The following is a 13,080-nucleotide window of genomic DNA, read 5'->3' on the forward strand; positions in this document are numbered from 1 at the left end:
GATGATAGGCTCCTGGAAAGTCCATACGGCTTCCCTGGCCGGGGAAGCCCCTCCTCGGCTGGCAGAGTTTGTCCTGGTGAGCCTCCTTCCCACAGCCACGCCTGGGCAGGGAGGTGATGCCCTTATCGCGCTGGCACAAACGCTATGGGGAAGAAGTGCTTGTTTTCCTTGCTTTTAAATTTAAAGTAGTTTAAATCAACTCACTAACTAACGTTGTAATTAGCAGTCCTTCCCTCCCCGGCATCAGCAGGACACTCAGGGCATCCCGGGAGGGTGCAGTGGGTGATGTACCACCAGGGGTTGCATCAGCGCTGCGCTCATGCATGATGTCAGCAGCGTGAGGCACAAACCAGCCTGATGTGGTGGCTGCTGCAGCGTGCTGAGAGGTGATGAAGAGCTCTGGGGTGCACAGTGGGACCAGCAGCACTTTGGTGGCACTGACACCATGGGCTGGTGGGGACAGGCCCGGTGATGTCTGCCGAGCAGAGGCCACCTGATGTCCTGTGCCCCAGCACTGTCAGGCTATGGGCAGGGCTCCCACACGTCACCCAGGGATTTTTTCTTTTTAAAGCTGACTGGTTTGGTTCTTTCTATCTTCTCTTCCAAGACTAGTGACTTTAGCAGGAACCAGTTCCTCTCAGATGAGCTCACCAGCTCCAGAGGGGATCGGGAAGGAGTGATCTGGGCTCGTTTTTCCCTACACCAATGGCATGGCTTGTGGCCAAGGCATTTCCATGCTCGTGTCACCCAGCACCGATGACTCACAGAGCGATTACCTCACCTGCACTGGCACCAAACTTGCCCACGGCCCTGCCTGTTTTCACTTTCCTTCTCACACCTGGGATCTCCCACATACCTGGAATTTCTTGCTCTGAGCAGGTTTGAGTGGACCTAGCCTGCTGGGCCATGTGAATCTCAAGAGGGAGCTCCACTGTGCCATCTGCACAGGTTTATCAGCATGATCATTGTTTGCAGTCAGAACTGGGATTTGCTGGCGCTGGAGTGTTGACTGCAGTGGGTTCCCAGCACCCTGCAGACCCCACTGGGCATGACATGGCATCTCCAGCACATGCCAGCTTTGGGAGACCCTCTGCTGTCATGGCAGGAGCCAGCACTAGTGCAGTTTGGTGGAGCTGTGCCAAATGCAGCCAGGATTTGCCAGCCAGGCTGGGGACTAGGGTATGGTGAAGAGTGGTGTCACCATGTGAGAAGGTTGCTGGTGTGCTGATGCCTGGGATGGAAAGACCATGACCCTTCAGGGAAGAGCCCTTGCTGCTGCTTGGCCAGGCACCAGTGGACTTGGCTATGGGTGGTGGTGAGTAAGGCACAAATATCTGAGCAAGGCCTCCTGGATGCCTTCAGCCCTTCATCACAGCTGCTGTGCGTGAGCTGTGCCCACAGCCCTGACTTCCCCACTCGGCTTTTGCTTTTCCTTTGGTGACTCCAGATCCCTTCTGCCTGAATGAAGAGAGGAGGTTTCAGTTTACTTCTCCAACTAGAAATGATACCCATGAGACAAAAGCCACAGTGATGGGGGAAAGGAGCCAAAGGGAAGCTGGGTACCGCAAGAGTGTGACGCTGCACGGGGACCCGACGTGACCTGAGAGTGACCTCAGTGCTGTCCCCGGTGAGAGTCCATGGCATGAGGCAGCCATTCATGGTGGGTCTGTCACCATGTCAAGGCAATCTTCCAACCCTTCTCTGAGTCTGTAGACAGGGCCATCGCAGTGCAGCAGGTGCTGGACATCACTGTCTGGGTGCTGGGGACCTTGCTCCAACCCCACTGATGGCTGCTGGAGATCCCATTCCAGGTGGTGAAAAACCCCAACCTTCCTTGTACCTTGGTCCAGAGGAGGAAATCCCCTGCAGTGGCTCCACCACCTGGGATCTTGAGCTACCACCAGCCCCTTCACTGTAACCTGAAGACCCCTACTATCTCCTCTCCCTCTTGAGGACCATGTCCATTTTCACACCCGTCAGGCTTTTTTGCTAAGGTGACATCTTTTCCAGCTGAGCTTGGGTATCGTAGGTGAAGTTATACTCCTTTGGACTTTATTTTTATAGCTGTTGTTGATGATGAATGAGTTGCACTGAATAAAAAAATGATGTTTCTAAATCTGTATGTTTCTTTAATAGGAGAGGAAGGAATGACAGTGCCCTGGTCCTGTTCATTCAGAGTGCAGAGAAGGGACTCGAGCCCTGGCTGGGGCTCATGCACAGCAGCCTGAGTGGGAGCTTGGGCCAGCAACATCCTCCATGACTTGCCGTGAAGGAAAACTCTACTCCCACTGTGCTACTGGGCTTTACTGCCACATTTTGCTGCCCTGGTTCTTCTCCAAGTCCTGTGTCCATCTGACTTGGTCAAAGCCAAGATAGCCACTGCCCAAGCCACACTGCTCCCTTCCCTCCTGTGGCCTGAAAATGTGCCAGGAAAGGTTTAGAATGGATATTGTGGAAAGAGTGATCAGGCATTGGAACAGGTTGCCCAGGGAGGTGGTGGAGTCACCGTCCCTGTCAGTGGTTGAGATGTGTGGACATAGCACTTTGGGACATAGTGGTCTTAGGTTGATGGTTGGACTTGAGATCTTAGAAGTCATTTTGAGCTGAAACAACTCTGTTACTCTGTGATTCCCTTCCTGCACTGGGAGGAGTGTTTCCAGCAGTTCAAGGGAGGTGATCCTTCTCTCTGCTCGGCACTGATGATGCCACTCTTGGAGTGCTGCATACAGTTCCAGGCTGCCCAGTATGAGATAGATAGATACACTGGAGAGTTCAACAAAGGACCACGAAGATGAAAGGATTGGACCATCAATTATATGAAGAAAGGTTGAGAGATCTGGGACTGTTCAGGCTGGAGAAGAGAAGGCTCAGAGGCTCTCAGTGGTGCCTATTGATCAGACAGGAGACAACGGGCACAACCCTAAATACATGATCTACATGAACAGAAGAAGATACTTTTTTACTACGAGAGTGGCCAAACACTGGCACAGAATGTCCATGTTGGTCTGCCTGCCTCTAGGTCTATCTTTCCTCAACCTTGCGGAACTTTTCTTGTTTGCACTGACTCCTTGAAGCCAGCAGTCTATTTCCAAATGTCAACATTAATAACTGGGTCCTTCTGGAGCAGCATTCCTCCACATGAGGCACCACACAGTGCATTTATGCCTGTTGCTGTGTATTTGCTTTTTAGATACAGATTATTGCTCTAATTTCCTATTAATACTTGACGAATGCGTGAAGCTACGAGCAGAGTGGTGATGGCTTCAGGTTGCAGGAGGATACCTCAAGGGAAGGATGGACTTTGCTGAATGGAGACGCAGTTTCAGCAAAGAGATGTTAGTACACAGGAAAGAAACCTCAGATAGCTCCAGCAGCTTGTGGGGGTGGCAGCCCCACTTGTCTCCAGCCACCTTGCTGCACAACACTATTGTCCCAGTGGAAGTGCTTCTGCTTTCAGCCTTTCTCCTGCTTTTGTAGTGAGCTTGGTCCCTCCTGGTCACACACCTGTAAAACTCATGCCCACAGCTTACATTGAGCAGTACCCACTCCTGGATGCTGCTTTTGCCCCTTCCCTGCCATGGCTGTTGTGCTGCACTTTCTGCAGGGAAGTTGAGGCACAAACTCCTGCTGCCACCTGGGATGCTCCAAAACTCTCCTGGCCGCCCCGAGCCTGGTGCCCCGTGGGACTGAGTGCCTAGGGGACTCTCACAGCTTTCACATGGTGCTAGGCTGGGCCATGCCCAGGCTTCTCTGTACTTCCCACCACCTCTGTGACATTCAGTGTGGCAGCAGCGTCCCCCGTTCAGCTCCTCTGGAGGAGTGTGTGCAGCCTGAGCACCCCCTGCATTCCCGCGGTGCTGGGTGCATTCGTGCAGTCGAGGCAGCAGCAGGGCAGGCAGCAGGAGGCGTCTCTCTCACTCACATGCTTTCGCTTTCCTCTTTCCAGAGTTGCCAGAGCTGCCAGGCCGTGGATTTTCCTGCCAACCTGAAAGTGCAATCAGTGCAGGCAGAATAAAAAGCTAGAGAGATGGGGCAGCAAGGCAGTCACAGCAAGGGAAGTGAGGCAGAACCCCGAGACCAGCTCCGCAGCCGAGTGAGCCACCTGAGTCAACACCATCCGGCATCTCCAGATCAGGGATTTAGAAGATTTGGCTCTGGTTCATCCTCTGGCTTCTTGCCATATCATAACCTGCTCACCGTTGAGCTCTCATCAGCAAAATGCTGCGCCTCAACTTCATCCTGCTAATTGTTCTGTTACTTGGGGCCAGTCTCGGGGATGCCTTCCCCTCAGACGCCCTGAAGAAGACCTGCAGTCTGTCCAAGTACCAGTTCATCGTGCCCCACGAGCTGAAGGCTATGCAGAAGATGAAAAAAGAGTTTGTGAGTACCACTAGCAATGAGGATCTGTGGGCTGGTGGGAGGCAAGGCAGATGGGATGCCACACTCAAGAGCCCAAGTGACAAAGTGGATGTTTTGTGCAGCAGTTTGGGAATGAGGAGAATTTTTTCCATGGGAGTCTGGGGACAAGGATGCTGGGCCAAATTTCATCCTGATTTCAAACCCCTCAGGGTTGCTGTAGAACATCCCCAAAAGTCAAGACGACAGCATTTTGATCCTTTTTGTTTTCTGCCTGCAGGAGAAAGACCTCATGCTGCTGTCAGACCGCAGATGCCACACCAACCTCTTCCATCGGAGAAAGAGTCTAGCACCAGCAGAGCTGTCGGTAAGAGTGAGGTGATGCTGGAACACAGTGGTACAGCTCCCTTTCTATCTGGCACCTCCCATCGGCTAGTCCTAGCTCCATCTGCACCCCTGGGCAGGGCTTCAAAGCCCCATCCTCCAGCCCACAGCCAGCCCTAGCACTTTGGGTCCCTAACCAGGATGGTCCTGCCTGCAGGTACCTGACCGACTGATGCTGGTAGAAGCTGAGCTGGACTTTGCCATCACCATGCTGGAGCTCCCTGCCCCCACCAGATTCGCTGAGATGCGCCAGCGCCCCTTGGCCTTCCTCACCCAGGCCCAGGAGGACCTGCGAGACTGCGTGAGTGCCCCTGCAAAATCTTCAGGCCCCACGCCAGCTCAGCAGCCCCGGTGCTGGCAGAGCGTTGCCAGTACTTACGTGGCTGCTTTCCTTGCAGATGGCCGTAGAGGCTCCTTCACATCAGCCCTCCAGAAAACTGAGGCAACAGCTGCAAAAGCTGGAGACAGCCAGGAAAACAGTAAGTCAGGCCAGCGGGGCGAGGGGTTTGGGGGTGTCAGCAGCTGCACCCCATTCCAGCTGCTAACCTGTCCTATCTCCCCACCACAGGAGACCACGGGCTGCCTGGAGGCCTCTGCCATCCTCCACCTCTTCCAAATCCTGAACAACCTACAGTGTGCAGCTCTCCGGGATGAGTGCAGTTAGTCCACAGGATGGCCAGCACTTCATGGGACACTCACCAACCCAAAGGGTGTCCTGAGGACCTGGAAGAATTACTTTTATTGCACCCCTAGGCTGGGCTGTATTTCCTATTTAAGCCTTTTCTTTTTTTTTCCTTTTTTTTTTTTTTTTTTTTAGCTCAGGGAACAGTTTCTTCTTCACAGTCTTAAATTATAGGGCTTTATGGTGTATGGCTTAGGAGGAGGTGCAGAAAAGCCCACCCTGGAAGGTGCTGTGCAATGATGAGTATATTTATTGAAAACCTCTGTATTGCTGTTTTTTAAGACACTTTTAAAAATTAAATCTATTTTTTTATCCTGCTATTTATTACAGATTGCATTATGCATATTTGCCTGTATACTTTATTTTTTTACATGCTGTGTAATACGAAAAATAAACTGGATGCCATAAACTGACCAGCTGCTGTCGTATGCCTTTACTACTCTTTGCTATAACATCATCCCTTAGGCACTCATGCTCATCTACAGCTGTTTAGGGGTGCACCATGACCACCCTTCCATGGACAGAGGGATGCTGTCAGGGCTGGGGCTGTCCCTGCCTGCTCAGGGACAGGAGGCTGCTGGCCGCCCATCTTAGGTGGTGCAAACCAGGGGATGAAGCCTGGAGGAGCCCACAGCCTAAGACGATGCTGTTGTGTGAAATGGGGGGTAAATTTAATAGGAGATGAACCCCTTGTGTTCTAGCCAAGTCCTCAGTCATCAGAGGGGCTAGGGGGGGGCTGGACTTATCTCTTCATAGGGATCCCAATTAGGATGGGTTGCTGTAGGTCTGGTACTAGACACACTGTAGGTCTGCTTGCCTTCAAAGGGAGCAGTGGGATGCACGAATAACGACACAGTTTCCCATGGTTGTCGGTCACCAGATGCACGAACAGCCCAATTTGCTGTAGGTCTGGTTGCATTTCAGCAGCCAAATGCACCAATAACACTTTTTCACACCTCTATGGGATTGCCAGTGTTTGCAGGAATTGCTCTACAGCCTGAAGAAAACACAATTGTAATTACCCACGTAATTACCCGGGACAAAGTACACTCAGGTAGCACAGCCGAGGTCGCAGCTCATCAAAAGGCATCCCTTCTGGGGAGGGCAAGGAAGACAAAAACCATCAACCTGCCCCCAGGGCTTTGGTGTCCAATTCTTCTCCACACATAGGTTTCCAAGAGGGATGATATTTACACCTCGGTTTGCTATTGTGTGAAGTGTGGGGGGTGGGACTGCAGCCGTATCACTAAGTGTGCTTTGCAGTTGCACAAACATTTCTTGATGGGCCTTGCAGACTTGGTGTCTTCTACCAGGAAAAGTCATCTACTGCTGAGAAAAATCAGATTCTGCCGGGAGAAGTTGACTGTAGCCAGGAACAGTTAACTGCTACAAAAGGAACTCCCGAGCCCACACCTGGCCTCAGCCATTCCCTTTGGCTTCCATCACAAACATGGATATCTGGGCCTTCAGCCAGTTGCAGTGTCCAGTTTAGACATGGATTCTTATCAGCAACTTATGCTTTCTTATTTCCAATATTTGTGCTGTCAACAGATGCTCACATCCTGGTGTAGGAGGTTTGCCCATCCCAGGAGCCCTCAGAAGGTCTCTGAATGATTTAACCATCAAAGTGGAGGTCAGGATAAGTGACAAGCTGGGAAAGGTAGGCACCCAGCAAGGAGAGGAGGAGAAGGACCTGTGAGCAGATCCAAACTTCATTCAATCTCCATTTCCTCAGGTCAGGGAGATAGTTCTTTGGTCATCAGGTGGGGCAGCCAGCAACAGTGGCCCCATGTACATGTGATGGCCACACCTGGGGTGAGTGATCACCTGAACCTAGGGATCACCCAAGGCCTGGGGTCCCAAAAGGTGCAGATTTCAGAGTCAGAAAGGAGAGGAGCTATTGGGTGCTTGAGGCTGGGGTAGTTTTGTGGTTGCTGCCTTCAGGCTGCAGGGTTGGCGACTGAGTTGCCTGCAGCTGAGCCACAGCATGACCATGGCTTTCTGCAAAGAGACAGAGACATTTGTTACACAGTGTGTCCCAGGTACCACTCACTTGTCCTGCTCAGGCTTTGAAAGGATGCTGTCCAAATGAAACCTGAATGCTGACAGGGAGAGGAAAAGGGTTTTTTCTCTTTTGTTCCTAAATTATGCTTTATACTAAGGTAGGCAGGCAATAAAGCAGGTAAATCACAGTCTCACAGTATATCAGAGGTTGTAAGGGACCTCAAGAGATCATCAGGTCCAACATCCTCTGCCAGAGCAGGATCACTTAGAGTAGTCTGCACAGGAATGCATCCAGGTGGGTTTTGAAAGTCTCCAGAGAAGGACACTCCACAACCCCCCTGGGCAGCCTGTTCCAGTGCTCTGTCACCCTCACTGTAAAGAAGTTTCTCCTCGTGTTGAGGTGAAATCTTCTATGTTCAAGTTTGAACCCATTGTTCCTTGTCTTATCACTGTGAACCACTGAAAAGAGCCTGGCCACATTCACTTGACACTCACCCCTCAGATATTTATACACATTGGTCAGATTCCCTCTCAGTCTTCTCAAGACTAAACAGCCCCAGGGCTCTCAGTCTCTCTTCATAGGGGAGATGCTCAAGTCCCCTAATCATCCTCAAGGCTCTAATGCTCTAAATGCTGCTGTCCTTATCTTTTGCAGCTGACCTGAGCCTCTTTCTGTTGGACTGATGGCCCTGGCTCCTCAAGACACCTCCAAGCACACAACTTCAAGAAGCTGCCTGCATACTTGAGCTGTGTCTACCTCAAGGTGGGAGGAAAGCATATCCTGAGGGAAGAGGGTGTGCAGCTTGTCTTCAGGCTGTTTTAAAACTATTGCTTGGCCAAAAGTGCTAGGCTGTAACATCCAAACAATACACGGATATGGAGAGGAAAGCCTGTTGAAGGCAGAAGGTGTTTATCCATTCCCTAAAATAGATGTATTTAGATTGTCCTGCTCTCATTAAGGTGTCTACCAACTCATTGTGAAATGCAGCTGCTGCCAAAGGGCTGCACCTGGGAGGAAGGCTCAGGGCTGCCTGCACCTCCCTCTCCAGGGCAGGAATTTAGCTCTGTTCCTGGAGCAGCAGCAGGGTCGCAGCACAGCTCTCTGAGAAGGTGAAGGCAGAAATTACTCTTGAGGAACAGCAGTCCTTCTTTATCTTCCCACCAGGTTCCTGGAGTATCATTTCCATCATGGTGCTCCTCACTTTGCATGTCCTGCAAGGGCAGGAAATAAAAGATGTGCTGATACCTTCCCTATTCCCCTGCACAGCTGCCTTTGGCAGGGTAACCTTCCAGTATCTCCCATGCAAAGCAAGTTTGTTGCAAATTTTGTTTGGGGTGACGATTTTTGTCCATTTGCCAGATGGGCCAGGCCTCAGCAACAGGGCAGTCAGGCCCCTCAGAGTGCAGGACTGGGGGTTGATTGGGGTGGAGCTGCAAGAGTTGCAGCTGGCCAGCATTAGCCCAACGACCCTGACAGCTTTTTGTAGCTCAGTATGAGCCCTTCTGCTTCTTCTGGAGGCTGCTGGCAGGTGGACAAGAAGTGCTTTAGCCTTTTCTGCAGGCTCAGGGAGGGAGGGCAGGCTATGAGGATGGTTAAGGGATTGGAGCACTGCTCTATGAGGAAAAGCTGAGAGCCCTGGGGCTTTTTAGTCTGGAGAAGAGAAGACTGAAAGGGGATTTAATAAATGTTTATAAATATCTGAAGGCTGGGTGTCAAGAGGAAGGGGATATGCTTTTAGTTGCACCCTGTGATATGACAAGGGGAAATGGATATAAACTGCAGCACGGGAGGTTCCACCTCAACATGAGAAGGAAATTCTTCATTGTGAGGGTTGCAGAGCACTGTCACAGGCTGCCCAGAGAGGTTGTGGGGGTTTCTTTCTCTGGAGACTTTCAAGACCCATCTGGATGCAGTCCTGCGTGACCTGTGCTAGATTCTATGCCCCTGCTCTGGCAGGGGGCTTGGACTTGATGATCTCCAGAGGTCACTTCCAACCCCTAACATCCTGTGATTCTGTAAGGTGGTGGGCAGCCAGAGATTTTCTGAGCATCACTGAGCTCTTGGCTGGTTAATGCAGAGGGATGACATAGGCTATTCTCCAGCCTCTGCAGGGAAAAGGAGAAGGATGTGCCCTTCCTTGTTTTAGACATCTCAGCTTTGCTGTGTCTCTCTGCAGCCTGGTGTTTGGGAGGTGCCTTCTCTAGTTCCTATGCAAACTCTGATCTCCAGCCCCAAAGGCAAAATTTGCAGGAAAGAAACCTAAAGGGGTAAGTAGATGGATGCATGTTTAACCCGTGGTGGAGGGGAGCTTGCTTTGGAAAGTTCTGCTGGAAAATGATGGGGTAAAAGTCAGGGTAGACCAAGTGGTTGGAAATGGAGGATGAGGGCAAGGCTGTGACTCCTGTAAAGATTGCCCTGAGCCAGCTGTTCATTTGTGATTTGTAACATCATGGAGAAAAGACTGTGTCATGGAAATAATTGGACTGTTGGAGGGTGAAAGGTAAAGACAATAGTGACAAGACAGTTCTGTGGCTGAAGAGAGCAAAATGTTTCGTGGCAGTGGTGATTGTGGCTCCTCTTTTGTGACCAACAGGCAGAAAGTGGCAAGATCTTGCTTGCATTAAACCTCAGTAGTCCTTGCTTGTGCCAGCTTGGGAGACCTCCTGGCCAACTTCCCTCTGAGTGGGTGAGGGGAATTCTGTGTCAGGCTTGGCACCCTGAGGAAGAGGAAAAATAAGCTGCTGCTGGTGCTACGGCAATGTACTGGCTTTTAATATGCTTGATACTGGTGCTCTTGATGTTGTAATTTCTCCTTCTGTTTGGTGCTGTTTAAAAATAATAATTTTTGTCTATCAGCAATACTGGGAATCATTTTGTCATGTTCTCACGTTGCCATCTGGGGAGGCTATTCAGTGAGATCTGGCTGCTCTTAATTTGCCTTGACAAAAAAGGTTATTTTTCACATAATCTTTGAAGTGAACTTCCAAGTGAAGTTTCACTTTGAACTGGAGGTGACTTCAGCTGCACGTGTGTAAGTAGCTGTGATGGGTTACTCTTTTCTTGCAAAACCCAGCACTTTGGACTAGAGGAATAGGCAGCTGCTGAAGGCTCCTGGGACTCCAAACTGCTGCCTGAATTAGCAATGATGAGCTTCCTCTGAACCTCAGAAGTCTCATTTTTTGGCTGCCACCTCTCTAGCCACCACTGAACCACTTCCTCTGTCTCTGAACTTCCCCCAGCGACTCGCGGCCCTGGATTCTCCCCCTGCACTCAGGTTCCCACAGAAGTGCTTGCAAATGGGGCTGGGAAAGCTTTCTGGCTCCAGGGAAGATGCTCCATTCCCAGGGTGTTCTTAATTTTCTGTTTCATTTGTCTTGGTTTGAGTCAGAACAGGACCAATTGCGTTCAGCGATTTTAGGTTTCAGCTCAGTCTCTTCTCAGTCCCTGCACTTTCTGCAGCTAAGGGCATGTTTTCACAAAGAGTGGCTGCTGCTTCTGGTTGTGACAACACTCAGTGCACTCAGTTAGCACCAAGGACTGGTGTGCAGACCAAGGTCACTGCTAAACCCTGTGTACCGTGTTACGGATGCAGAGTAGAAGGCTGCACCTGCAGGGAGAGCAGACAGGCAGGACAGGGGACTCTTAACTGACCAAGGAGGAATCCCAGTCCACATATATCATCATATTTGGTATAAAACTGATGGACCTCAAGGGGTATGGTCTCTTCTTCAAGGGCTGGTGTCCAGGGGAGGGCACTGTTCTGCCTTCAATCCTGATCCATGAGTTCCTGAATCCAGTTTGCCTTCTGCCACGGAGTCCAACCTGGGACTTCCCCAGGGTCTGGCCACGGTATCAGTGGTGACAGTGATGTAATTGCCTTCAGGGAGGCTGGGTTCAATATTGGTCTTATCTTTGTATATATTTCATTCTATTCCTAGTATTATTTTAATTAAAGTAGTTTTAGTCTTCCAACCCCTAAGTCTTTGGGAACGGAGAGGGATTAATAGAGAGCATCTGTCACTTGTTTAATGGCTGGCACAGCCCTAACTCTTCACATCACAAAAGAAATCTTATTTCTATGTTCTCAGAAAGGAGAACTTAATGTCCTGAGATTGCAATTCTCTGTGCCTGATCATTCCTTTCACTGCACAAACCCCTCCATCTCCAATTGCTTCTCATACAAGCCTGAAATCTTTTGGACCAGCACTGGTAAGACTTGACAGGAAGAATCTTTGAGAAGGAAAAAACAAAAAAAAAAGTAGCTTTACAAAATGGAAGGCTGTGATTTATGCCAAACCCGCCAGAAGTGGGAGAAGGCATATCAGGAAAATGCAGTAACTGAAATAACTTTGGTGAAGGCATTTAAAAGTTTAAAGAGTGTAAATATTTAAAGGAATCACCTCTTGCATCTGCTAGAGTATCACTGTGAGTTGTCACAGTAATAAGGGAATTCCAGATGGTTTATGGCAAAGCTCTGAGAAAAGGCTTCACAGGCCCAAGAGAATGGTTCCATCCCCAAATGCTGGAATGAAGAAGAAAAAAAGAAGGGAGAAAAATTCAGATATGCTTCATAAATATTTCTCTGAGTCAGTCTGCCTCATGGTCCAGGAGGATGCATATAGGTGGGGGTAGAGGACCATGACTGTGCTTTCTTGATGCAACATCAAGCACTAATTCCACAGGGAATCATCTTTTGTAGCAAAAAAAAAGAGCTACACAATGAACTGGAGCAAAGGAGCTCTCAGTTCCTGTGCTGTCTATTGCTCCTTCCAATTCCAAAGTTGGTTTCCCTTCCTAAAAGCCAACGAGCTGGGGACTTCCCTGACCGTTGTGTTGTAGTGTCCCCTCTAGGTGCAAGAAAGAGTTGAGGTTAATCCCAAGCACCCAGTTTGCACAAGAGAGCTGCTGGGTTTGCCTGACAGTCTCAAACTGCTTGGCTTTTCACCTCTGCAAAATGCTTGCCTTGGCTGCTTGCCTAGAACTTGCCTTGGCTACTGTTATCTCCATAGACCTTGTTGTTTAGTCACTTCTTTTGACCATCCCAACTGAATTGCAGCTGTAGGCAATGTGTTGCACTACGTCAGAACCTAGATAGGAGACATTAGGATGTTTGTGGATAACAGAATAGAGGCAGAGCTAAAAATCTTAAGGTCTGCTCCTCTCCTGCTGGAAGGAGCTCTGTGAAAATGACCTGAGAGTCCTGGGGGACAACAAATTAACCAAGAGCCAGCAATGTGCCCTTGTGGCCAAGAAGGCCAATGGTATCCTGGGATGCATCAAGAAGAGTGTGGCAAGCAGGTTGATGGAGGTTTGCCTTCCACTCTACTCTGCCCTGGTGAGGCCTCATCTGGAATACAGTGTCCAGTTCTGGGCTCCCCACTTCAAGAAGGACAGGGAACTGCTTGAGAGGGTACAGCAAAGGGCTGCAAAGAAGATTAGAGAACAAGAATATCTCTCATATGAAGAAAGGTTGAGGGACTTGGGGCTTTTTAGCCTAAGGAAGAGGGGACTGAGGGAGGAATCTTATCAGTGCTTATAAATATTTACAGGGTGGGTGTCAGGAGGATGGGGCCAGTCTTTTTTCAGTGGTGCCCAGCAACAGGACAGAATCACAGAATTACAGAGGCTGGAAAAGACCTCTGAGATCATCAAG

At 49.9% G+C, this 13,080-nt stretch overlaps 1 protein-coding gene across 1 annotated transcript; it reads left to right on the forward strand.

The window, feature by feature from the left end:
* Positions 1–4,218: 4,218 nt before the first annotated feature.
* LOC128966952 (interferon lambda-3-like) lies at positions 4,219–5,404 on the forward strand. The gene is made up of 5 exons (XM_054380917.1): positions 4,219–4,380; positions 4,640–4,723; positions 4,898–5,041; positions 5,139–5,219; positions 5,309–5,404. The coding sequence occupies exons 1-5, from the start codon at positions 4,219–4,221 to the stop codon at positions 5,402–5,404; spliced, it is 567 nt and encodes a 188-aa protein (XP_054236892.1).
* The last annotated feature ends 7,676 nt before the right edge of the window (positions 5,405–13,080 follow it).

This window comes from Indicator indicator, chromosome 5 (assembly GCF_027791375.1).
Source record: "Indicator indicator isolate 239-I01 chromosome 5, UM_Iind_1.1, whole genome shotgun sequence".
NCBI classification, from domain to species: domain Eukaryota; kingdom Metazoa; phylum Chordata; class Aves; order Piciformes; family Indicatoridae; genus Indicator; species Indicator indicator.